This window comes from Lactuca saligna, chromosome 7, assembly GCF_052625555.1.
Source record: "Lactuca saligna cultivar CGN05327 chromosome 7, ASM5262555v1, whole genome shotgun sequence".
NCBI classification, from domain to species: Eukaryota; Viridiplantae; Streptophyta; class Magnoliopsida; order Asterales; family Asteraceae; genus Lactuca; species Lactuca saligna.
Genome location: NC_136423.1, coordinates 19,163,754 through 19,188,571, shown reverse-complemented (window position 1 = coordinate 19,188,571; position 24,818 = coordinate 19,163,754). Strand labels below are relative to the sequence as shown.

Sequence of the window (24,818 nt, the reverse complement as noted above, 5' to 3'; positions counted from 1 at the left end):
TAATATACAATTTATTCATTAAATCTAGTGAATCATGTAGCATATTATAGTAATTTAAAAAGGAAATTAGAAAACAAAGTATTAAACACATCATTATATATATATATATATATATATATATATATATATATAGAGCATTAGGGTGGGTGGGCCCTTTTTATTTTTAGATTAATAACGTATTAAAATAAAAACAAAAATATCATTTCAAATTTATCAGAGACCAAAATCATGAAAAAATTCAGATTTTGGACCTTTCATGTGAATCGGAAACTTTTGGATCCTATTCATAAGTTTGTTTGTTTTTTTTTTTTTTTTTTTTTTTTTTTTTTTTTTCAAACCACAAAGACCAATTTTATAGTTTTATATTTTAGCTACTGAAAATTAGATTAGTTAAAATCAAAATTTCAAATATGATTATATTTCTTATTTAGGATCAACACGACCTTTTGTGTATTTTCACTATTATTATAGTAAGAAAAAGACCTATGATTCTAATAAACAAGAAAGTTCACATGTTTAACCATTTTGTAAAACAACTTACTGTATATGGACGGAGTTACCCTTATTAATTTTCATGTTTTTTGTTTTTTATCAAGTTGTGAGACTCATGTATTAAATGATTTTATCCAAAAAAAAAAAAAAAAACAAACATGAAGATCTAACAATTTAGAAAATTTAAATTTATAAGGAAAAAAGAAAAATACTTAATTATTAAAATTGAAGTGCTTATTTATCTTTTAAATTTAAACTAATAATTCAAATAAATAAACAACTAAAATAATTGGATTCAATTTAGAAATTGAGAAATTATAAAGAAAATTACATTAATGAATTGAATATACATTTATTATTATATTTATTACATTAAAGTATTAGATAAGTTTATCCAAAAAAATAAACAAACATGAACATATAACAATTTAGAAAATTTAAATTTATAAGGAAAAAAGGAAAAATATTTAATTATTAAAATTGAAGTGCTTATTTATTTTTTAAATTTAAACTAATAATTTAAATAAATAAACAACTAAAATAAATAGATTCAATTTAGAAATTTAAAAATTATAAGGAAAATTGTATTAATGAATTGGATATACATTTATTATTATATTTAAATATTATATAAAATTTAATAAAATGGAAAAAAAAAATCTCAAAATAATACATAGATATAATTTAATCTAAATTTACCATAAAATATCATATAACACAGTATATAAAAAGATGATAAGTGGTAAAATTATTTTCATTTATTAGGTAGAATAAAAATATGAGTATGTCATGTTTAAAGTTTACACCCTTCAATTTTTTGAATTAGGTTACCCAAATTTGGAAAGAAAATCGTAAAATCTTGAACACTCTTATTTGGATATATGGGGAAGACAGTTGCACATGGGTTTTCGTATATTAATGATAAAAGGTAAGAAATATATTAGATATCTTAACACCACTCCTAGTTAGCCTTTAAAGGTCGCCCCCATGAGTAGAGTTTGGATCTTTGTTTATAAATGTTTTGGATCTAAATTATATATATGATGTATACATTTTAGAAGTTACATTTAAAAGTAGAAGGCCAAGTCTTTATTTGTTGTGTATAAGCAAATTTATTTATTTTGATTTTCTATTTGACGAGACCATTCAAAGCTTAGAAGATAATTTTTCTTTTTATTAACAATATGAAATAATTTATTGATAAATTAATTTATAAACTAAAATTTAGTTATTCAATCAAGTGTACCATGACTTAAATCTACTTGATAGGATGATAAATATGATAAATAGTAGATAGGATGATAAATATGATAAAGTAGTTACATAACATCTTTCGGATTTTGTTTTACTGACTAGTTGAAAAGTTAACTGATAACTGAAAAATTAACTGTTAGCTGATAAATAATAACGTTAGATAAAACTAACTGATAAGCTAGTAGAAATATGTAAAATAACATAAAAATATATAAAAGTTTGAACTTTTTTATAATTAATAAAGAGTGTTTTGGAGAATTTTAAAAAAAATTCAATAAGTTTGTTGAAACGTTTTGTAACATGTTTAACAAAATAGTTGAAAAACTAACTTTTAACTAAGTTAGCTTATCAATAAGTTAGCTTATAAGTTACGTTATAAATTACGATAAATTACTTTTATGGTTTTATCAACGCTAAATTACAACAAAACTAGCTTAGTTTGTCATATATGGCCTTAGACATTGTTTGGTTTGCCAAGTAGCTTTAAAAAAACGAGTTTATAAGTTTTTTTTTTTGTCAAACATGACAAAAAGAAACTTAAAAAATAATAGAACTGTTGCGCAAGTCAAACATAATCTAAATCAGCTCCCGTTAATAACTATCTCATTGTTATATACTTTCTCCCTTTAATTAATACTGATTGTTAAAATTTTTTTTCCAAAGGAAAGACAATAATTATTTAATTTATGATCTTATACTAACATTTTTCGGTAGCTTGTGTAATTATTAACTCATGTCCCCAACACAAACACACTCCCTTATAATGCACACGACACACATACAAACATATATAATTTTCCTTGCAACTTATATAAACAGAAGATCCATTAAAACAGACTAATATTATAATAAATCATGTAACGATCAAATATGATTATAACATGTTGTAATCAAATATAATCATGAAAATGATATCCATGATAATTTATCATGGCCACTAACGTAAATTATGTGGAACAAATATTTGCCACTAGATTTTGTGGTTACAACAAATAGGCCAAAACTGTATTCTATCTTTGTTTTTTTGGTTTTTCATGTTTCCTTTTTAAGGTATTGACTTCAATGTTTTATTTTGTGTTCTTATCGACATGCATTTTATATTTTCTTATTATCATATCTCTATTTTAAGAAATATATATTTCCAACATCTAAGAGTAATTTATGAGTTGATTAGAGTATGTGCGGGTTGTCACTTTTTTTTTATCACAAATGTTTATAGCAACCACTTCAAAATGCACAACCTAATTATACTTCTTACTAAAAATGTTGTTTTACTAAATAACATAAGATAAAGTGCAATATGTTCTTGGGATAATATAGAAAATATACTAAAAAGTAAGCAAAAAGTAAAAAAGAAAAATAAAAAGAAAAAAGGCATCCAACTATAAAACATCAAGTGATGTCACTCGACTTTCAATTTGGTATCCCAGATACCATATCTTGCAAAAAGAAATGACAAAGTTACTCATGTGATTACTTGGTCAACAAAAAAAAAGAATTTTAATGGTTACAATAACATAAAGATATAGTCATAAGATTGTTTTTTATGAACGGCAAACTATTCTACTCCTAATTAAATCCTAAACACCACTTATATCTCCTAGTGAGACTTGAACCTATGACCTCTTATTAGAGAGAATCATTCCTTACCGCTAGGCCAAAGATCCTTTGGTAGTCATAAGATTGTAGCTGACAGTTTCTTCGGTGAGCAAAAAAGGGGAATAGAACGGGCGAGGGGGAGACAAGCTTTTTGGAGTCCGTGTCACAAACTTACAATGGTAGGAGTGAACACAATGTGAGAGAATAAAAGAGAATGATACTTCCTGTTAGGGTTATTGGGAGAGCTTTTACTTGAATCCATAAATATTTCTAAACATCTGCTATAACTAGTTTATCTGAAAAGATACGAACTTATATATATGCATTTGGTGTCATTGATTGTTGACCTCCTTCTATTGGTCTAGATGTGATCCAAGAGGGTCTCATGCACCAACAACACATATTATAGATATTGTGAGAAGATAACATTCACATGTACAAAAAAAAAACATGCACTACAAGACAATGACATTGTTAGCTTTTTATCGCTGGTTGACTAGTTTTTTGGGTTTAAGAAATTAAAGAGATACTTAATCATTATATGTATTTTATAATGATTTTATACAAAATTCAATGGCTTTATGTACATCATTATTATTCTTTTTTCTAAAATATAATTTAAAAATAAGTTGAAATTATAATTCTTCTTAACAAAGATTCTCTTGGCCAAGGAAAAATCCCTGCAAGACAAGGTCACATGTTCCCCTGTCCTTTTCCGTAATTTCACACCTCAAGAATTCAAACAAGATATAACAGCTCCAAGGGCAATTTCGTCCGAGCACAAGTAAATTACCCTTGATGGACAATCATAGTGTGAAAGACTCTTTAAAGGCTTTCTCTCTCACACACCACACACAGTGAGCACGTCATGTAACAAACAAAACGCGGCTCAGCTCTCCAAACAGCAACAATTCAATCTTTTTCTCCCGTCAAATTTTGTACACGAGTTCTCTGATTCATAATTTCGCAGTGATTGATTGTAGATTATACGAAGAATTCTGCAAATCTGTATGCATATACGGACATTTAGTGTATGTATGTACCTCCATGGTCTTCGTCTTCAATCGTATTTATTTTATTGATTGCTTCAAACGTCAGCAACATCAGCTGGTCACCGACACCGGAAAAGCTCTTTTTCGATCCAGTCTAACTTCAGATGGCGAAACGAGGATATAAATTACGTATCCTTTTTTGCCTTTTATTGCGAATTTGAGATTATATTTTGGCTGAAGCTTCTTTTGGGTGTTTGTTCTATGGTCAAATCTTGTCTAGAGAAGTAGTAGTAGGGATGGTTTAGCCTTTTTCTCTCTCCTCCTTCTGCTGCTTCCTTTTAGTTCAACAAATAAATCTCCAGCTGAACTGAAGCTGATAGCTCAATTTGGTTGTTTAATGGCTATCTTCTTCTTTTCCTAATTTTTTTTTTTGGATTCTAGTAGTTTTTTATATCATTCTAAAGATAGATAATTTTTTTTATACGTTTCTGTGTTTGAATTGTCAGTCAATAAGTTTTGAGAAGATTGGGGCTAAATACAAGTTCAAAATTGATTGCAATAGTATTTGATTTCTTCAGGTGTAAGGTTTGTTTGCACAGAGTTATGTCCTGATGCAAGGGAAATACTTGAACCTGCTATTTTTGGTGGAACTGCAAGTTTAATTTGATTGATGTGTGCTAATTTTGTTTCGCTAATCAAGGATTGGCTTAAATGTGAATGGATATGTTCAATGATGGCTTAAACTTTGTTCATTATACTCAAGTCTTTGCAATTTCTTTAACGAAACTGAATATAGAGGAATTTGTGGCTCATTCGGCAAATGTGAACTGTTTGAAAATCGGGAAGAAGACACGTAGAAACTTCATTACAGGTGGTGACGATGAAAAAGTAAATCTTTGGTCAATTGGGAAACCCACTGCTATAACGGTCAGTAAATTAACTGTGTAATTATTACGAATATACAACCTTACTAGTTTCATTTCCATGGCTTTCAAACAAATTTTACATATGGTTTCCCTAAAACAACCTAATTCCTTCATGGTGTGTAATGCAGAGTCTAAGTGGTCATACAAGCCCTATTGAATCTGTAGCTTTTGATTCAACAGAAGTCTTAGTGGCTGCTGGAGCTTCTTCAGGCGTGATAAAACTTTGGGATCTGGAAGAGACAAAAGGTAAGATAACTAATATCATTAATTGCAATCAGTTATATAAAAATCTGAATCTCTGATCGATTCCTAACTCAAATGCAGTTGTTCGAACACTTAATGGACACAGATCCTATTGCACTGCTGTTGAGTTTCATCCATTTGGTGAGTTTTTTGCATCGGGTTCCATGGATACTAATTTGAAGATATGGGATATTAGAAAGAAAGGGTGCATTCACACATATAAAGGACACAGGCGAGCTGTTAGTACTATTAGATTTAGTCCTGATGGTCGTTGGGTGGTGTCTGGGGGACTTGATAATGTTATAAAGGTACAATCTTTTTCTGCCACGTCAGCACATCAAGAATTAATGACTCATCATTGTGGTTAAGTTAAGTTTTAACCTGTGTGACAGATATGGGACTTAACAGCTGGAAAGCTTTTACATGAGTTTAAGTTTCATGAAGGGCACATTAAGTCAATGGATTTTCATCCTCTTGAGTTTCTTCTAGCAACAGGTTCTTCAGACAAAACTGTAAAATTTTGGGACTTGGAGACCTTTGAATTAATTGGAACAACTCGACCAGAGGTACCATTTTTCTAGAAAAAAAAAAAAATCCCATTTTTTTTTAATCTTAGTATTCTGGATATATATATATATATATATATATATATATATATATATATATATATATATATATATATTTTATTCACGAAACTTCTCTTTTGTAATTGTTCAGGCTACAGGTGTAAGATCAATAACCTTTCACCCAGATGGGAGAACTCTCTTTTGTGGGTTAGACAGCAGTTTAAAGGTTTTAACTTTTTTACATTAAATTAAATCTTTTTCTTTTTCTAAATAGATTCAGTTCACCTTATGATCTATATATGTTATTAAATTTCAGGTGTATTCATGGGAGCCAATTATTTGTCATGATTCTCTTGATATGGGATGGTCAACATTGGGTGACCTCTGCATTAATGATGGGAAGCTTGTAGGATGCTCATATTATCAAAATTCTGTTGCAGTTTGGGTGGCTGATACTTCTGTAATTATTCTGTGATTTAAATTTTATATTGCTTCTACATTTTTTTTTGGGATAAATGGAAAACCTGATTATTTATGTGTGATTTGGTGGGTGAAGCTTATTGAACAGAATGAGCCAAGTATTTTAGCTGAGGAAAATACTCGTATGCCACATAAATTTAAACTCCAGCAAGATTTAACAGAGAGAGTAGGGAGTCCCAGAAGATCCACCATGTCCTCTGATGATGACACAAAGGATATAAAGAACATATATGTGGACAGTAAGTTGTTATTTATCTTTTTTCATCATGACCTTGATTAGTTAAATGACTTGAATGCCCTTTGGCAATGTGAAAATTTTGGAATCTTGTGTACAGAAGAAGTCATGATGATAGGGGGCAAATAGGTAAAATACTAGACAGTTGATGATTACTTACTATAATCTGCTCTTTCATGTCAAGCTGCAGGCATGACTCCTGTTTCTTCAAAAGTTGTCAACTTACAAAATCCCAAAGAAATTCATAATTTGGTTGCCCCTAACCCTACACTACCTCCTGCAGCAGCCAAAATTACCAGTAAGCCCTTCATCAATGAACAGGATAACACTGCTGCATCACTTAAGCCATCTCATAGGCGAAAACCATCAACTACCAAATTAGATATTGAAGGGCTATCAATAACAGTTGAATCTGGTTTAAAATCTGGATCAGATCCAGATGCTGCTGCTAAAGTTTCAAACTTTCAAAGAAGGGTTTTATCACATGATGCTGCTAAAGATTCTTCTGAGGAGAAAACAAAAGAGTTTCAAAAAGCTTCATCTCCAAGTACTACTACTATATTTACATTGTTTTTTATTTTTATAAATTGTTGCTTCACATAACAATATTTAATTAGCTTCGTTTTTTTTCATTTCAGGCAATGAGTTTGTTGATTCAAACAAAGAGTTGAAATCTGTTAAATATGTAAACGGAGGTATCCATCAAATCTTATCATCTGTGTTCAGTGCTCAAGTGAAAAATTACCGTTTTAACCCTCCATTTCTTTTGTTTATACAGTGGCTGTTGTCCATGGAAGGACTCGCAGCCTGGTTGAGAGATTTGAAAAGAGAGAGAAGTTGAACACTGACGAATCACAACTGCCCGATCCATCTGCCCGGGTATTAACCAACACAGATACACCTGCCCCAACAACCGATGCTAAAACATCCCTACCCTCTGAACCTGAACCTAAAACATTCACCATGCCCGAAAAAACACCTGATCCGACTAAAATACCCATAAAGGCTTCTGTATCTGAAACCTTCACCATCCCCGAAAAAAGACCTGATGTGACCAAAATGCCCGTAAAGACACATGAAGCTGTAACCTTCACCATGCCTGAAAAGATACCCCATGTGACCAAAATGCCCATAAAGGCACCTGAAGCTGAAACCTTTACAATGCCTGACGTGACCAAAATGCCCATAAAGGCACCTGAAGCTGAAACCTTTATCATGCCCGATGTGACTAAAATGCCCATAAAGACACCTGAAGCTGAAACCTTTACCATGCCCGATGTGACTAAAATGCCCCTAAAGGCACCTGAAGCTGAAACCTTTAACATGGCTGATGTGACTAAAATACCCCTAAAGGCACCTGAAGCTGAGGTGGTCTCAAGTGCTACTAAATCACCGACAAGGGTAGAAAAACATGATTCACGCCCAAACATAAGATCTGAGGATGCACATGTTCAAAGACCAAGAACTGCCCCTGGTATGTTACCTGAAAAAGGTAAAGCCTCACCCATGCCAAGATCTATAAGTTCTCGGCGTTTAATGCCTGAAAAAGTTAGAAGGTCTCCATCTCCATCTCCAATGGTGGTTGCAAGGAGATCTACTGCTTCCTCTCGTGTGATGCCTGAAAGAACTCGAATCTCATCTGTATTGGTGTCCCCAAGGCATGATACTATCAATCGAATGATACCTCAAAAACCTAAATCTTCTCCATTGATGGTAAGAAACTAAGAATAAGATTCTTCTTTGGTTCTACTAATGTTTTACGATATATAATAATGTAAGACAAACTCTGTTTCTAATTTTGGAAAGTGGCAGGATGATAATGGCCCACAGACTACAGGGAGAGGTTTGGTGTCTAAGAAAGATGACGATGACGTGGCGGAAGATTTGATGACGAATCATGATGTGTTTTTGAGTAGTCTGCGATCCCGCCTCACAAAGCTCCAGGTAAGCATCAACATTATTATTATATCACTTAATTGCAATATTATGTTTCTTTTGTTGACTTTTTCATAACAATCCATATAAAGATGTTTCAGTTATGAATAATGTGAAGCAATGTATGTTTAAAGAGTTTGGATTGCTTATATTTACAGGTGGTACGTCACTTTTGGGAGCACAATGACACAAAGGGTGCTATAGATGCCTTGAGGAAATTGCCAGATCATGCTGTGAGTATTTATTGCATGTTTTTAGTTTTAGTTTTATTACTAAAAGTCTAATCCACTAACCTTGAATTTTGTAAAAAAAAAAATGATTGTTTTTGTATCAGGTTCAAGCAGATGTGGTGAATGTTCTTATGGAAAGAATGGATTCTCTCACATTGGATCTCTTTTCTTGCTTGTTACCTGTGCTTTTGGATTTACTGGACAGTAACACAGAGAGGTAATCATTCGTATCTATATTATCGCATTCTACTTTTAAAAAACTACTAAATTTTACCAATGTTATGTAGGATCCTATAATAAACAAAAAAAAAAAAAACATGAAAGTGTGTTGCTGTTTTATCTAAACAAAGTGTGGGAATTGAAAATTATTATGCAGGCATATAAGTGTATCATTACAGCTTTTATTAAAGCTTGTGGCTGTCTTTGGGCCTGTAGTCAGCTCAACAATTTCAGCTCCTCCAGCTGTTGGTGTTGATCTTCATGCAGAAAAAAGGTCGCTTTTTTTTTTTTTTTTTTTAATATATATATTTTCATAAGAATTATAATAACAAACTTCTAATGTGCAAAAACTCAATGACAGACTTGAATCCTGCAATCAATGCCATATACAGCTCCAGAAGATTCACAAATGTCTCCCCTCTATTATAAAGTAAGCATGTTTTTTATATGGTTACAACAAAATTATGATTTTACAACACTGCTTAAAAGGGTAAATTAGTCATTTACTTGTATTCAGACAGTTCATTCAAACCAAATGACATCTAAAACTTTTATTTTCTTAGGCGAGGTGGTTTGGTAGCAAGATGTGCTCAAGAACTAAACATTATTCTTCAAAAATCATGATATCCCCCTTTCAACTTTGAAGCACCCCACAATTTTGTCTCACTTGTTTTAAAATATCTTCTTTCGGATCTTGGCTGCAAAATTTGAAGTCAGCATGTAGATAATCGAAGGAAGGAAGGAAGCCCGTTTATAATCAATCACTAATCGACCTCTTGCCAAAAAAATAGGCATATTATTTATATATTTGTAATCTTTTGTGTAATTATTAATTAATAGTAATAAAGATGTGTAGATGGTTCTTTTAGCAATGAGGATACAATGGAGCATGTTTCCTACTTCCTAGGACCCTTAACAATCATGCCATTGGCTAATTATTGTTGATTTATTATACAAAAGATTTTGTTGTTAATTTATCTTTACCAAAAGTGTAATTTTCTTTCTTTATGGGAAAAAACGTTGTTATGTGATGTGGAAGGGAAAACAAGAACATATTATTGTGTTTACACGTGTTGGGGTAATAAATTTGTGATGCTATTTTAGTCTCTTGAAAGTTTCAAGAGAATGTCCTTTATAAGAATGGTTTCATTTTTTTTAGTGAGCACCGCTCAACATTTAAAATTCAAATCCCCAACTAAAAGATAATTGATGATCATTCTCAATTATTAGAGACAAAAAAATTTAGTTTGGGTTAATTTTGCAAAAATTGTGAATTTATCAAAATTAATTAAATAAAGAAGATGAAACTAATAATGAATACTTTGATACCTAGTCCACTCGTCCAAAATCATATACGAGATTGTACGGTACCCGACCATTATTTTAATTTATATTTTACCTATATTTTGATTTTCCGGGTTGATTCGTGGTGGATTAAAGTGCTGAATTTTGTGATAACATGTTCTTTGTTTCTAGAAAATACGGAAACGGCTTGATGTTGCTAACTACGTCCATAATATTATGATAGTAAACATGCAAGTTACGAAGGCTTGATGTTGTTAACTACGTCCATAATATTATGATAGTAAACATGCAAGTTACGAAGTATTTTCATAACAAGTTAGACTACGTTGATTATAGATTCTACATTTGCAAGATCATATGCAACGTTCTTGAGTGCATGATGGAATTTAGTGTTGGGGTATGAAGTCGTGTCCAAACATGGAGCACTTTGAGGTACATGGACGAATATACCATCAGGAATCAACATGAAATACTTGGAGGTACATGGAGCATCAAGAATCAACATGGACCACTTGAGTTGGAGTGGAGCATTAGGTAGAAGAATGGACCATCGATGATGTGTCATACACAATGTTCTAAAAGGCGTGCCCGTGGATTCGCCGTTACGAAAAGCCTCATAACATTGATGTTATGCATGACGTGTTATGGTGCATGTTTTTTCGTTTGAGGTATAGTTTTTTTTCTATTTGTTATGTCTTTTCTAATCGGAGATATAAGTATTTTGGTTTTTGTTAACTTTTTGTTATTAGTTATTGAACTAATATTGCTAAAAGTAGTTATATTTAATATAAATTTATATTTATGTGGTAATATAATTTTAAATTAATACAAAATTCCCGCCTTACATCACGCCTTGAAAAACGTCATTACTCGTCATGACTCGTTAAGCTTGAGGCTTGGCCTTGCCACCACATCACGCCTTACGCCATTTAGAACCTTGGTCATGCATCACGATGCACCATTATTACATAAGGTGTGCCACCTATGATTTATGTGCGCCACTTTAGTGCTAGGTACGCCTCCCTTGTATGCATTGATGTGTTCTGAAAGTATTGAGGAGTTGTTGATGATCAAGAAGTGATGATGCACCATCACGGAACATAATGCACCACTAAGGTTCATGTAGGTCACCTTGACTAAACCACATTAAATATTGTGTTCGTTTTTTATTTAAGTTTTCAGAAGTTTTATTCTGCAAGTTTCACTGAAGTTTGTTTGACATTTTTCTGGAGTTTTAACTTGTTTTGTTGTCATCCTAACATTTAATTGTTGATAATGCTCTTTTATTAGTGTTGCAAAACTGATATTGAAGTTGGGGCGTGCGATACATTTTATTGTTGATTTTTCCTATGAGTCTTTGGCAATATAATTATCACTTGAAATCATTTGTACCAAGTTTGGATCACAAGCAGAATGGAACCAAGATTTCACTCTAGAGTAGATAGGCTCACAATACTTATCATCATCATGGGGATTTGACTTGCCAAAACAATATGACCTAGTAACGTTTTACTGTTGCACATGTTAAGAAAAATGCTTCGCCATGGTTTGTACTTAGAAATAGCAAGTTTGAAATTAAACTAAAACTACACATTGGTTAAAGCCTAAACCAATTAATGTGATATGAAGGCATGGTTGTGGTATCAATGGCTAGTGTAGACATCATGGAGAAAATAAAAAAAAAAACTAAGAAAAAAAATCATAATATAATCAAAAGAGCTCATCGCGGGTATAAGGATTGTAGCACTAGATGCCATTACTCAGTAAATAAACTGTGATGGCAATAGAAATAGTCGAGTAGCAACACAAGAATCGAGGTTGTGATGGCAGAAGTTGTGATTGGTGATGATAGCATCGACGAGCTAGAAGTCGTTGTTGATGGCTTCTATCGGTGGAGGCGGAGATACGACTAGGTGTAGCACCCAAACATTAGGTATGTTGGGGCGTACGCATGAGGTAGCTCATTAAAAAGGGTCACGGGTGTATGTGAGTATGTTGGGCGTACTCATGAGTACGTTGGGCATACTTAGTAGGTGACCAAACCCTAATTTTTAGGGTTTGAGAACTATTTAAGCAACCTTAACCTTCAAAACCCTTTCCATCTCTAGCCTCCATCCTCCCAAATCGATCCATTGAAAACCCTAGTGTTCATTTGTGAGTTTTTACGCCATTTGTGTGTTTGGTGTCCATCCTTGAAGCGAGAAGGTTTTTGGAGTGCTTTTAGAAAGCTTCAAGCCTTGTAGATATGAGTTGTTCTCTTTGCAAGTAACCTCCAGAAGGTATAAAGTTATGAGCTTGATGAATGTTTCCTTAGATCTTGCTAGATCTTAATTTTTTAAAGCATTTTGGTCCCATAGTCTTGGTATTTATGAGTATGGCTTACTCTAAACCATAAGAGTTGCCCTTTCAGGTGTTTGTGAGTGCTAGGAACCATAAAATATGATATCGGTCCCTTTCTTCCCTCCATGAAATAGTTATGATGCTTTGGTTTGTGTATTAAGTTAGCGTTTTGGTTTTTGGACTCCTTCTAGCCATGGAATGTCATAAAGTTGGAAACTTTATGACTTAGGATGGTATTTGGGACTAGATATGAGCTTTGGATGTGAGATGTTAAGAGGAAAATGGAACTAGTCAAGTACGTTCGGTGTATCTAGCTGCAGCCCCGTAACCAGGAAAGGATCTACTACGCTGAGCATAGTAACTGAGTACGCAAGGTGTACTCAGTTTGTGTTGACCCCCTTTGACTTTTTGACTTTTAACCTTTAACTAGTGGTTTGACCTAGGGGCATTTTGGGTAATTTGAGTAGTAGTTTGAGTTAAGATCACTATTTATTTTATGGGTGACCAGTAAAGACAACTTTTAGAGTAGTGATCTGTTCAACTATATTCAGACAGTCAGGTGAGTTTTCCTCACTATACTTGTGGGTCGAAGGCACCAATGCTGGACCACTGGATTATGTATCCTAGTATATTGGATGATCTAATGTTGGTTATATGTTAGAATGGTAGATCTGTATGATTACATGTGTTTACTGGATATATGATAGACTGGTAGAGATGTATAATTACCTATATTTGTTGGCTATTAAATGTTACTTTATATGTATTTTTTATTTTAAATAAAGAAGAAAGTTTTATATAGACGTAGCGGGTAAGCAAGCAACATGCTTTGTGTTGAAGGAAAAAACACCCAGTGCGGTTTGGATAAACTGTAGGCCCTGCAAGACAGTCCAGTCAGACCGAAGGCTTGGAGAGCGGTCCAGATAGGTTGTAGGCCCTATGAGGCGGTCCAGTCATGCTGAAGGCTCATATATGCATTTTGTTATCTGTTTGGTTGTGTATGATACTTTGGGGGAACACACTAAGCTTTTAACTTACAATTTAGTGTTATGTTTCAAGTACTTTAGATGATCGGAACAAAACGAATGCATGATCGTATACACCCTTCAGTGTCATGTTTTGAGATTTTATGATACTTTTATTTTGGTTGAAAGAATGATTTTACTTTAACTGAAAAATGAAAATTTTATCTTGATTTTAGGATGTTACACTAGGGTTGTTAGGAAAAAAAAAACAAAACAAAACAAAAAACATATGCTATCTTAATTGCTTGATACCATGTTGGAATATGGAAATCCCCGCGGAGGTTATAGTGCATTGCTCACGATATATGTAGTCCAACATATTACAAAAAGGACCGTAAACTATATATATTAATACACATAAATTATTCTTTAACACCATTAAAATACTTGTAGCCTAATGGTATATGTATCATTTATTTAATGAAAATGGTACTCTCAAACATAGGTTTGGAGTTCTAGTCTAGCATCGGATGAAAGGTGCAGTTTAGACATAGAGTAGAGAGAAAGTTTGTGTATTTGTTATTTCGTTATAAAAAACATGATTCCTTGTTTTCAGTAAAAAAGAAACTTTTTGATGACATGTTGGAAGAAGAAAACTTTACTAGGCACATTTTTTTTTGAGCCATTCTCAAGTTCTTCTATACGAAATGGAAGGAATGAAAGCATTTACACATGAGGGATGCCATCGAACTTTTTTGGCTTAACTAAATATGAAGCAGTTTTTGAACTTTGTATTTTACACAGTAGCCCTATGAAATATGTGTTTTTTTATAACAAGTAAAATTTAGCATTTTCTCTAAATAAAATAAGGTTGCAGTCTTTAGAAAAAACAAACATGGTTAAATAAAAATATTTTCGAATTTTGTATAAACAGTGATATTATTAAACATAAATTTAGATAATACACTTAAAGGTATCATTATTTCGCTAAATGTGTAACATTTTTAAATTTTGTAAACGAAGCTATATTATGTATTCAACGGTCAAAAAAATCTTTTAAGGTTGGTGGATGTAGTGTCACACTTGTCATGGTCCACATCCGTGCCACATCATATTTACCACATTTGTCATTTAGAATGTGTGGGTTGTCACGCTTGTCATTTTTTTTTCTTAATTTTTTGTAAATTAATTATATTAAAAATAATTAATTTAAAAAGTTATTTTAAAACTAAAGAGTATTATAATAATTAACTTATACTTTTAGGATATAAACATAATTAGCTTAAATAGAAGGTATTAAACATTATATGAAAACGAATAAATCTAAATGTCAAAGTTAAAAGAGTAAATATAATATTTTTTAAAGTTTTGGATAAAAGATGTAGCAAAAAAGAATTTTCAGAGACCAATATTGAAACTTTCAATTCAAAAGTATATGCCAAGTTGCGGAGCCGAGGGAGCTTGAGCTCGGCAGCAGGCTCGGCCCGGTGTTCACCAAGCATGCAGTCTATGCAGAATCCCTTGACGAAGCCACACCCACCAACCTAACAAAAAATCGACTTGTGTTTATCTCACATTTATTGGACTTTTTACTGGTGTACTTTTTATATATCGACAACTTCTAAATGTTAGATACCCAAACCAATATTCTAATAAATGTACGATATAATAATAATAATAATATTACTAACACTCATTTTTAGCCTTAAAAACACAAATGCAAATGCAAAAAGGGAAAAGAGAATAACACATGCAAATAAATTTCTTGGCGATTTCGATCGCTCTGAAAGTGTAATAAACGCAGCTAATTTCGCGTAACATTCACAGTCACTGGCCGGAAACTCGCATTCTAATCACCGGTGAGTTGTTTCTCGGCTGATTGCTTTAACGCAGCTTCTGAAATTTTACATACAGATTCGTCTGCAAATCTCAGAGGTCGGTGTTTCTTCCGGTTTCCTTTCAGTTTATGATTAATAGTGTGCGATCGTTTATTTGTGTCGAATTGTAGCGTAATTAAGATCTATTGATTACACGATAAACAACGTGAACATTGTCGCTTATTTTGCTTTAAATTCTCATACGAATTTCATTGATTATCAGTTACTACTACACTTGTTTGGCAAGTTTACGTTTGCCTGTTTTGGTGTGTGTTCAATGATTTTTTTCCACATTTAAACAGATTTAAGAGAAGCTAGTAGAGAAATTGGCAGGAGATTACTTGGATACCTTTTATTGATATATAGGGCAAACAACGTGAGCATTGCAACTACTTCTGCTTCAATTTTCTCATACCAATTTCATTGATTATCACTATATTTGTTTGGCAAGTTTGCATCTTCCTGTTTTTTATTTAAACATATATCAAGATAATACTAAGAAGATATGGTTGATGGCATTTATCAGCTTCATATGAGATTAGTAGCTGCTTTAATTTTGATTGCTGCAGTTTGGCATGAATAGGGATACATGAAAAAGAGTCGTCTATGAGGAAATTTAGATCATGGAGGAATCTTTTAAGGAAAAAACAAAATGAATGGGTAAGTTTAAGTTTATGTGTCTGTAATTTTTTTCCTTCCACATATTTTGTTCATCTACATTATTGAGATTATTAAATGGATTCTAATCATATAAATTCAGGGACTTTGTCGATCCAAAAACAAAACATTCATGGTATTTGTTTGTACAATATTGTTGTATATTGCATACAGAACTACAAAGTTTCAGCTTTCACAGACAAAGGTATGGAATTGCTCTATGTATGTGTATACATACACATATACATATCTATCTGTTTGTTAAAGTTCAGTGTTCATATTATCATATATAACATGAAACTAATATGCTTCCTTGTTTTTTTTTTATTAGTTAGCTTTCACGGGATTAAAGGGTCTACCATATGGCATTATTGAACCTAAATCTGACTTGGAATTAAAGCGCATATGGGCATCAAGTAGTTCTAAATTAAAGGTAATTGTGATTAATTAATTTTATCACAACATTCTAAACTCATTTTATTTGCTCTTAATTGATTTAACCTTTTTCTTTTTTGTTACGCGTGTCAGGCTAATGTTTCCATTCCTCATAACTTGCTGGCAATGCCAGTGGGATTGAAAATGAAGCATAATGTTAATACAATTGTTCGAAAGGTATAAAATAAATAGTATCTCCATATTCACAACTCAATCTTTGATATAAACAATATTGAATTAGTATTAATGTTTTCAGTTTCTTCATGAGAACTTTACAATTATTTTGTTCCATTATGATGGGCATATGGATGGATGGTGGGATCTCAAATGGAGTAAGAAAGCTGTTCATATTGTAGCTGTGAACCAAACAAAATGGTAAGCTTCAATTCTACAACATGACATGTTTTGAGGTTAATTTAATGTTTCTTACAATTTCAGGTGGTTTGCAAAAAGGTTTCTGCATCCAGCTGCTGTTTCTGTTTATGATTATGTATTTCTATGGGATGAAGATCTTGGAGTGCAACATTTTAACCCCAGAAGGCACCTTTTACATCTTTATATATATATATCTGTCACTTTTTTTTACAATACTTTGTATTAATTTTCAATTATTTATATTATATGTGCAGATACTTGGATATTGTTAAAGCAGCAGGACTGGAGATATCTCAACCAGCTTTAGATCCAAAATCATCAGACATACATCACAGGATCACATTACGGAAAAGAAGACATATATTCCACAGGTGAATGAATAGAACTGAGAAGGGCATTCATGTCTTTTCCACAACCTATGGTAATTTCTTCAATTCATTTGTTATTTTTTATTTATTGCTAATGTCCATATGTATATTTGTTTACATACATACAGAAGGGTTATAGATCCTAAAGGTAGTGTGAAATGTACAAGTGATAGTGAGGGCCCACCATGTACTGGGTAAGTAGTAAGTGAACATACAAAATTACAAGCAATTCATAAAATGCGTGTCGTGAAAATATAATTTACAGATTTGTTGAAGGAATGGCTCCAGTGTTTTCCAGAACTGCATGGCATTGTGCTTGGCATCTTATTCAGGTAAAAATATGTTTCATATATATTTTTTTTTCTGAAAAAAATAAATAAATTAATGTATCTTCAGAATGACCTGGTTCATGGATGGGGAATGGATATGAAACTTGGGTATTGTGCACAAGTAAGTTTTGATTAAAAATAAAGGCAAATGTTTTATAATTAGATATTTTAATAGTATATATTTTTATGATTTTGCATATTTCAGGGGTTGAAAAATGTTGGAATTGTTGATAGTGAATATATTTTGCATCAGGGAATACCCACATTAGGCGGGCCTGCTGCTAAAAAGGTTTCTATAAATTCATCATTCAAATTTACTGGTTAAAATAATTTAAAACTGGTTAATCTTAAAAGATAAAATTCTTGTGGCAGGGGTCCAATGATGTTAATTTGGCAAAGGTATTCTTCCTAACTCTTTATTTTAAATATATTTATGGAACTTTGTTTTTATGCTTATGTAGTTATATGTTTGCATCTGTTTTGTATCCTTCAGAAGCACCATGGTTTTGATATGCGTACTGAGGTAAGCCAATTATATCATTCATTCTTTTTCGTTAAGTTATGAATATTGTGAAATTTGTTTTATGAAAAGTAAATTAATTATATATTATGGATGGATGGGTGCAGATAAGGAGGCAATCGACATTAGAGCTGGATGTATTCAAACAACGATGGGAAAAGGCAACCAAAGAGGACAAGGATTGGGTTGATACTTTTTTCAAACACAAACAAAAACAACAAGCACCACCCCCAACCATTCACTCATGATTTTTTATCATAATGTAATTTCATTCAAACAAATGTCAAAAGATTGCAATTTTCATAAGACAGAAAAAATTACCTTTTACGTCCCCAAATACAAAAAGCAAGGACCAACATTGCAAAATATAACTATTGGGGACCAAAAATGTAACTCACTTCAAATTATATTAGAAGTTCATGACATATAAGAAAGAATGGGAGAAAGACGCATCAATCGATGCTTTGGATTTAGATAATAACAATAACAATAACTCGGTTCTATTCTCCGCCTAATAACACAATGTAACACACAAAATATTGATTTGAGGTAAAAACAAGTTTTATTAACTTATATAACTAATAACGACCCACCAACATAAAATCATCATCCTCAAGAACCTTAACATCTTTCTCCCCAACAAAATTCTCCCTCCCAATCCCATTCACTATGTTGACAAACTCCACCCTTTTAGCCAATGGAAGGGGGACATATGGCAACCGAAAGATAGGTCTCACCACCCCCAACTGAGCCAAAGCCGTGTTAACCCCAATAGGGTTCGGCTCACAAAACAACCATTCAATCAAAGGTAAAAGCTTCTCATTAAGCAAAGGATTCTTACCTCTCAAAAGCAATTCCCGCATCAACCCCGGAACCAAATTGCTTGTAACCGATATAACTCCGGTGGCTCCATAATCCCATTTGGAATCATGGCATTCATCGTCGTTTCCACTCCACACTGTGATTCCGGTTCCGGTGTATGTTTTCACTCGGTCGTGTCCCACGCACTCTTTGATTCCGGCGAAGTTGGCATTGGCGGCGATGGTGTGGATGACTGGCGGTGGAATGTCTTGCCCGGTGCGGGATGGGACGTTGTAGATGATCGTGGGTCCCATTGGGAGGACGGATTGGAAGTGGGCCACCATTCCTTCGAGCGAGGTTTTACCGTAGTATGGGTTGATGTGGAGAGCCGCGTGCATTCCGACCGCGAATCCTTGCTCTGTCGCGTGCACTGCTTCTCGTGTTGAATTGCTTCCCGTGTTTCCAATTACCTAATGCGTAGGCCCTCAGATGAGACAGTTGTACTGTATTTGACATGTATTGGACTAAGACTGATGGCAACAAGACAAAAAAAAAAGTACCTTAATTGATGTGCCAAAGCAATTGATGGTGTGGCCAATAAGCATGATGTGTTCATCCCAACTCATTAATTGGCCTTCACCGGTGGTTCCACCAACAATCACACCATCAGCTCCATCTTCTATTTGCATGTTGACCAATGCATCATAAGCCTCCAAATCAAACCTTCCATCAGGTAAGTATGGAGTTTTAATGGCTGTTATCAACCGAAGTGACCTTATGTCATCTGTAGATGTCCTGATAACATCATAACAATAAAATCAATGTCCTAAACATTCAAGATGTTCTACAAGGATTTAACAACAGGTGCAAAAGGATAGAATGATAGATACCTGTTCTTAACTTCATAACTGCGCATTGGAAGGTGAAAATTGGGAATTATAGCTGCGGATGGGGTTGTCCATCTTGCGCTTCTTAACAACATTCAACAAATCAATTTATCAGTAATAACCAAATTTCGAATTTGTCAATTAGAGATCATATTAGAACAATAGTTACAGATGAAAGTCTGATTGACGATTTTTTACCAATCAATGAATAAGCTGATTGTGTATCTTGTAATTACTTGCTTTAGTTGATCGATTTTAACGGATCGATGAATGAGTAGCAATTTGTGGAACTTTTAGTTGGTATAGATTGTAATGGTAGCAAGAAATGAACGAATAAGGGTTTCGAGCCGTACCTATTGTTAGTATTTGTAGAATTGGGGCGTACAAATTGGAATACAGAGTCCTTTGCCCATGAACTATAGCTCTTAAACGCAGAAATTTGCTGAAATGAAACCGACATCTTTCCAAAAATCCAAAACACAAACGGACAGAATCGGAAACAGAAATGGCGTTTACGTTGATGAATGATGGTAATTTGGATACTTTATTGTCGTCGAATTGGATTGGGTGTAGCAATAATGTTAATTGTAATGATCGTTGTTTTGGCTGTGGTGGTGTTGTAGCTGCGGAGAAATTGCCCGGTGAGGTGGTGGAGCATGGCGGCGCTTTACAGACAATGAGTAAAACCCTAACAAGTAAAGGCTAAAAGCTTACAAACAGAGGATTTGAATAAGGAGTTTTTATACGGCTGCGTAAAAATTAGGATTTGAATAAGGGTTTTTCCGTTTTTTGTATGGCTGCAAAACAACAGGTCTTTTGCTGTTTTCTATTGCAAGTTGTGTTCAAGGAAATCTTGGGTTCGAAGTGGTTGGATTGAGAATACACGATGAGAAGCGGTTTAATAAAGACTATTTTTATGTCAATTGATTGCTTTAAGTCAATTTTCAGATTAGATTGAGCAGACTGTTTTTTTAAAAATCGGGTTGAACTAATAGACAGAATCGATAAAAAATCAGTTTATTGGAATTGTATTGTTATATTTCACTTATATCTTGTTTGTTTACCTTTTAATTACAAAATTAAAAGGCAATGTCTTAACAATTCAGATTCAGATTGTTTGTTTGCATATTATTTTTTGTCTTTTAATATTATAAATGTCTCTTAATTTTTTAGATATTGAACATAGTCTGAATATTTTAAAAAGAACACGTTTCCAATTTTGCCCAAAACCATGATAGATCAAAACACGCCTCCTGCCCTCCTCTTCTCCTCTTATGTGCGTCTTCTCGTTCGTGCGTTTGCTTCCCTTCGCGTTTGCTCCACTTCATCACCAAATCTCTGACGACGTCGTCTGAACTGACGCCGCCCACCCCAACTTCGACGCCGCTGCACCCCTGCAACGTCGACGCCGACGCACCTGCTCCGTCTCCAACTCGTTTTTTCGGATTGTGCCCTAAAGCAGGTTCGTTTCTCTTCTTCTGAAAATCAAAAATCGAAATCAGAATGTGTTCGTTGCTCCTCTTCTATTTCTTGCTTCTTTACCCCCCAAATTACGATGTTCCTATGGATCCTGATGTACTAGTGCTTGTGTTGGTTCCTGAAGAAGACGAACTTTCAATCATCAATTCTGTACAATGGTGGTAAGTTTTTGTCCCGTCTGCTACCACCGGTTTGCCTGTGTCGCCTTCCATTTGATCAATTGTATACTAGACAGTCAACTTCTTAGGAGAGCCGATTTATATGTTTTCTACTCTTTAGTGCAAGTTTATCTTTATAGGTATAATTTGAAAATATGAAGGTACATCAGTTCACTCATTGAAGCTCTTATGCACACCAACTGTTTGTGAAAAGTTCTATGAGCTTCAATGGATATACTTTTTCGCATAGGCTTTTTAATCAAATCATAAATGCACATGTGTAGTTTTGGTGTGCAGGAAGTAGGTCTTTGGTTCAGAAATTGGGTAAAATACATATAAGATTGGTGGTGGTGTTTTTTTTCTCCCATAAATTGAAAGAAGTGGATTTGGAAGAATTTATGTTAAATTTGGTTATATTGTACGATGTTTATGTTTCCATGGATTGAAAGAAATGAATTTAAAAAGAATTTATGTTTAATTTGGTTATATTGTATGATGTTTATGTTTCCATTGATTGAAAGAATTGAATTTGGAAGAATTTATGTTTAATTTGGTTATTGTATGATTATTAGTAACTTTTATAAGTTATCATTTAGCATAAAACAAAACAATACAAGGGTAAAATGAACATTTTTATCATTCAGATAACAATTCAGATGTTTCAACCAAACAACATGTTAAAAATTCAGATCTTAAAGTTTCAGACCCTCTTAGAAATTCAGACCTCTTAAAAATTTGGATCTTGTCAAACATCCCCTTAGCCGGTTAAAAAACAATCAATTTCCAAATCAAATTAAACATTTTCTGAGTGTATACAACTCGAATGCCGACACACACCACCGCTTGATGTAGGAAAAATCTTGGTTGAATCGGTGGTCGAACCGGTTGAACATGTCACCAGACCGGTTAAATTAAAAAACTGATTTTTAAAACATTAGTTTAAGATTTTGATGTTTTGTTTTGAAAGTTTGGGCTCTCCATTCTGGTTTTTTTTTTTTTTTTTTTTTTTAAATTAAATTTGATTTGTTAGGGAATACATCTTACAGTTAGTAACCACTATATTGTTGGAAGACATATTGACATGTTTTTGGATGACTATGATGTCACACACATGTGGAGATCTTTCGCAAACATAAAGACAATCAACAGAGGATTATATGTATATTTTTGTATGTGAGAGAACTTTTGTTCATAATTTCCTTGCTGCTAATCGATTTAAGAACATCATAGCAAATATTTGTTCATCATCTTTATGTTTTTTTAAAAGGTATATGTGTGATCCTACCAGGGCGGACACAAGATTTCATAGTAGGGATGACACGTAAATTTTCAATAGATGCACAATACTAGAAAAAAATTTCAAATTTTTTAGCACTGCGTACAAAAAACCATGCTTGTCGGTGCCACTACGGACACCATAATAATACGAGGGACGACACTACCTTAATATAAAGGGTGTCCATGGACACCCCTTACTTTGATTTTTTTAGAGAGTATATAAATTTTTGTAACAGGACACCCTTGAAAATTTTATGAGGATACCTTCAAATCCTCCTTAATAAATGAAGGTTTGTTTTTGCCATATGTCAATCTCTTATGAGTTTTGATACTTGTCATTTTGTGGTATTTTTGAAATAAATATTATCCACTTGTCAATTTTGATTTGTTTCAATTTTTAAAATTAAAGTTATATTTGTATATCTAAAGTACTAGTTGTAAGACTCGTATCTTATACATATTTGATAAAACAAAAAAAAATATGAAGGGTTAAACAAAAATTCATTTAAATTTGAAATTTCATATTTGAAATTTAAAATTTAAAATTTAAATTTAAATGAAAACATATTAGATATTATATGATTAGTAATATTGTAATTTATTGGTTATTTTTAATTAAGTCGATTATTAATTGAGGTGTAAATATGATGTGTTAATAAGAAAAGATTTTAAAAAAAATGAGAAAATGACAAATGGAAAAAACATTTATTCGAAAATACCAAAAAATGACATGTGTCCAAGTTAATGAGAAAGCAACGTGTGACAAAATTATTTTGATTTATTAGGGATGATTAAATATCATATATATGATATTAAATTGCAATAAATACGTTTCTTCCTTTCTTATTTTAAAGTTGTACATTAAAAAATATTTTGTGTTTACATTTTAATTTAATATTTAATCTTTTTTTTTTAAATTAACCCGTGTAATACACGAGGTCTCACACCTAGTATATGAATAAAAAGAAGAATTCATACATAATTCTAAAATACAAAGCGTATTCTAAAAATTACAATATAGAAAGTGAGAAAAAGTAAGACAAACATAAGGGCAAACCTAAAAGTAATAATTTTTTTTTTACCAAAATACTGATTTCTGAGAATTACACCTTTGATTTTCGATATATCTTAGGGTTTCTCGAATTCTCACGTACTAGCGACCATCACCGTCACGACTCCACTCCGGTTTCCATCGTCGCTGCTACATTCCGCCACCTACCACCCTCTTCTCCAGTTTTATTACTTATTTTGGCCTCATTTTTTCATTATCATTATCCTCCGATTATCACACATCTACAACAATATTGTCAACTTGTAGCCTTTATCTTCAAAGCTGAAAGCTGGAAAACAGGTTAGTTTCTTTCTCTAGATAACCTGGTGATATTTGATTGAAGAAAAAAAAAATGAGACAAAACAAGTATTTTAATCGTGTAAATGGAAAAAGAGATAAATTCATTAATGGAGTTGGAAGAGAAAGCCTTTAACGTAAAAGAGTATGGTCAATAAAGTTTGTCAACATACATGACATACAGGAAAAGAATAGATGCTTAGATACAATAGCTCCTCCTTTCATTTGGTAGTACATAAGTACTTTTAAATTGAAAATGTTTTGATTTTATTAATTTATTTTTTGCATTGATTGTAATTAACAGTTTGATAATTTGCTCTTATTAGTTTAATTTTACTATTGATTTTAACCAACAATTTACTAGCCTTTATAATATAGATTATTTTAGATGTAATGTTACTTCATTAATTTTAAATTAATGTAAAGATCATATGTTTATTTTTATATAGTTTATTTATTTTGGCCAAAGGAGTAAGGACTAACATTTTTTTTTGTTTTAGAGATAATGTTAAAGTTTTTTAAAAA

The 24,818-nt window shown here is 32.6% G+C and overlaps 3 protein-coding genes across 5 annotated transcripts; 2 read left to right on the top strand and 1 right to left on the bottom strand.

Moving 5' to 3' along the window:
• Positions 1–4,175: 4,175 nt before the first annotated feature.
• LOC145007611 (katanin p80 WD40 repeat-containing subunit B1 homolog KTN80.1-like) lies at positions 4,176–10,144 on the top strand. Of its 2 annotated transcripts, none has more exons than XM_078966519.1 (17): positions 4,176–4,526; positions 5,134–5,264; positions 5,392–5,509; positions 5,588–5,814; positions 5,899–6,072; positions 6,224–6,298; positions 6,389–6,532; positions 6,629–6,791; positions 6,972–7,334; positions 7,426–7,482; positions 7,566–8,500; positions 8,600–8,731; positions 8,881–8,955; positions 9,057–9,169; positions 9,329–9,445; positions 9,533–9,601; positions 9,735–10,144. In XM_078966519.1, exons 1-17 carry the CDS (start codon positions 4,502–4,504, stop codon positions 9,793–9,795), a joined length of 2,979 nt encoding a protein of 992 aa, XP_078822645.1. In that variant the 5' UTR covers positions 4,176–4,501; the 3' UTR covers positions 9,796–10,144. The 2 variants fall into 2 exon arrangements, with proteins under 2 accessions (XP_078822645.1, XP_078822646.1); XM_078966520.1 differs by having other exon boundaries at positions 4,177–4,526; positions 6,978–7,334.
• A 5,390-nt stretch (positions 10,145–15,534) lies between these two features.
• Positions 15,535–18,915, top strand: LOC145004550 (uncharacterized). The gene is made up of 16 exons (XM_078963488.1): positions 15,535–15,716; positions 15,961–16,034; positions 16,228–16,318; positions 16,419–16,520; positions 16,647–16,748; positions 16,844–16,927; positions 17,007–17,125; positions 17,189–17,290; positions 17,380–17,496; positions 17,622–17,687; positions 17,759–17,825; positions 17,890–17,943; positions 18,028–18,111; positions 18,195–18,221; positions 18,316–18,345; positions 18,450–18,915. The coding sequence occupies exons 3-16, from the start codon at positions 16,265–16,267 to the stop codon at positions 18,588–18,590; spliced, it is 1,149 nt and encodes a 382-aa protein (XP_078819614.1). The 5' UTR covers positions 15,535–15,716; positions 15,961–16,034; positions 16,228–16,264; the 3' UTR covers positions 18,591–18,915.
• Positions 18,780–20,901, bottom strand: LOC145004549 (4-hydroxy-tetrahydrodipicolinate synthase, chloroplastic-like). 2 transcript variants are annotated; one of them, XM_078963487.1, is made up of 4 exons: positions 20,384–20,901; positions 20,034–20,111; positions 19,704–19,938; positions 18,780–19,613 (listed from the first exon to the last, which is right to left on the bottom strand). In XM_078963487.1, the coding sequence occupies exons 1-4, from the start codon at positions 20,488–20,490 to the stop codon at positions 18,921–18,923; spliced, it is 1,113 nt and encodes a 370-aa protein (XP_078819613.1). In that variant the 5' UTR covers positions 20,491–20,901; the 3' UTR covers positions 18,780–18,920. The 2 variants fall into 2 exon arrangements, with proteins under 2 accessions (XP_078819613.1, XP_078819612.1); XM_078963486.1 differs by having other exon boundaries at positions 20,034–20,114; positions 20,384–20,900.
• Positions 20,902–24,818: the final 3,917 nt, after the last annotated feature.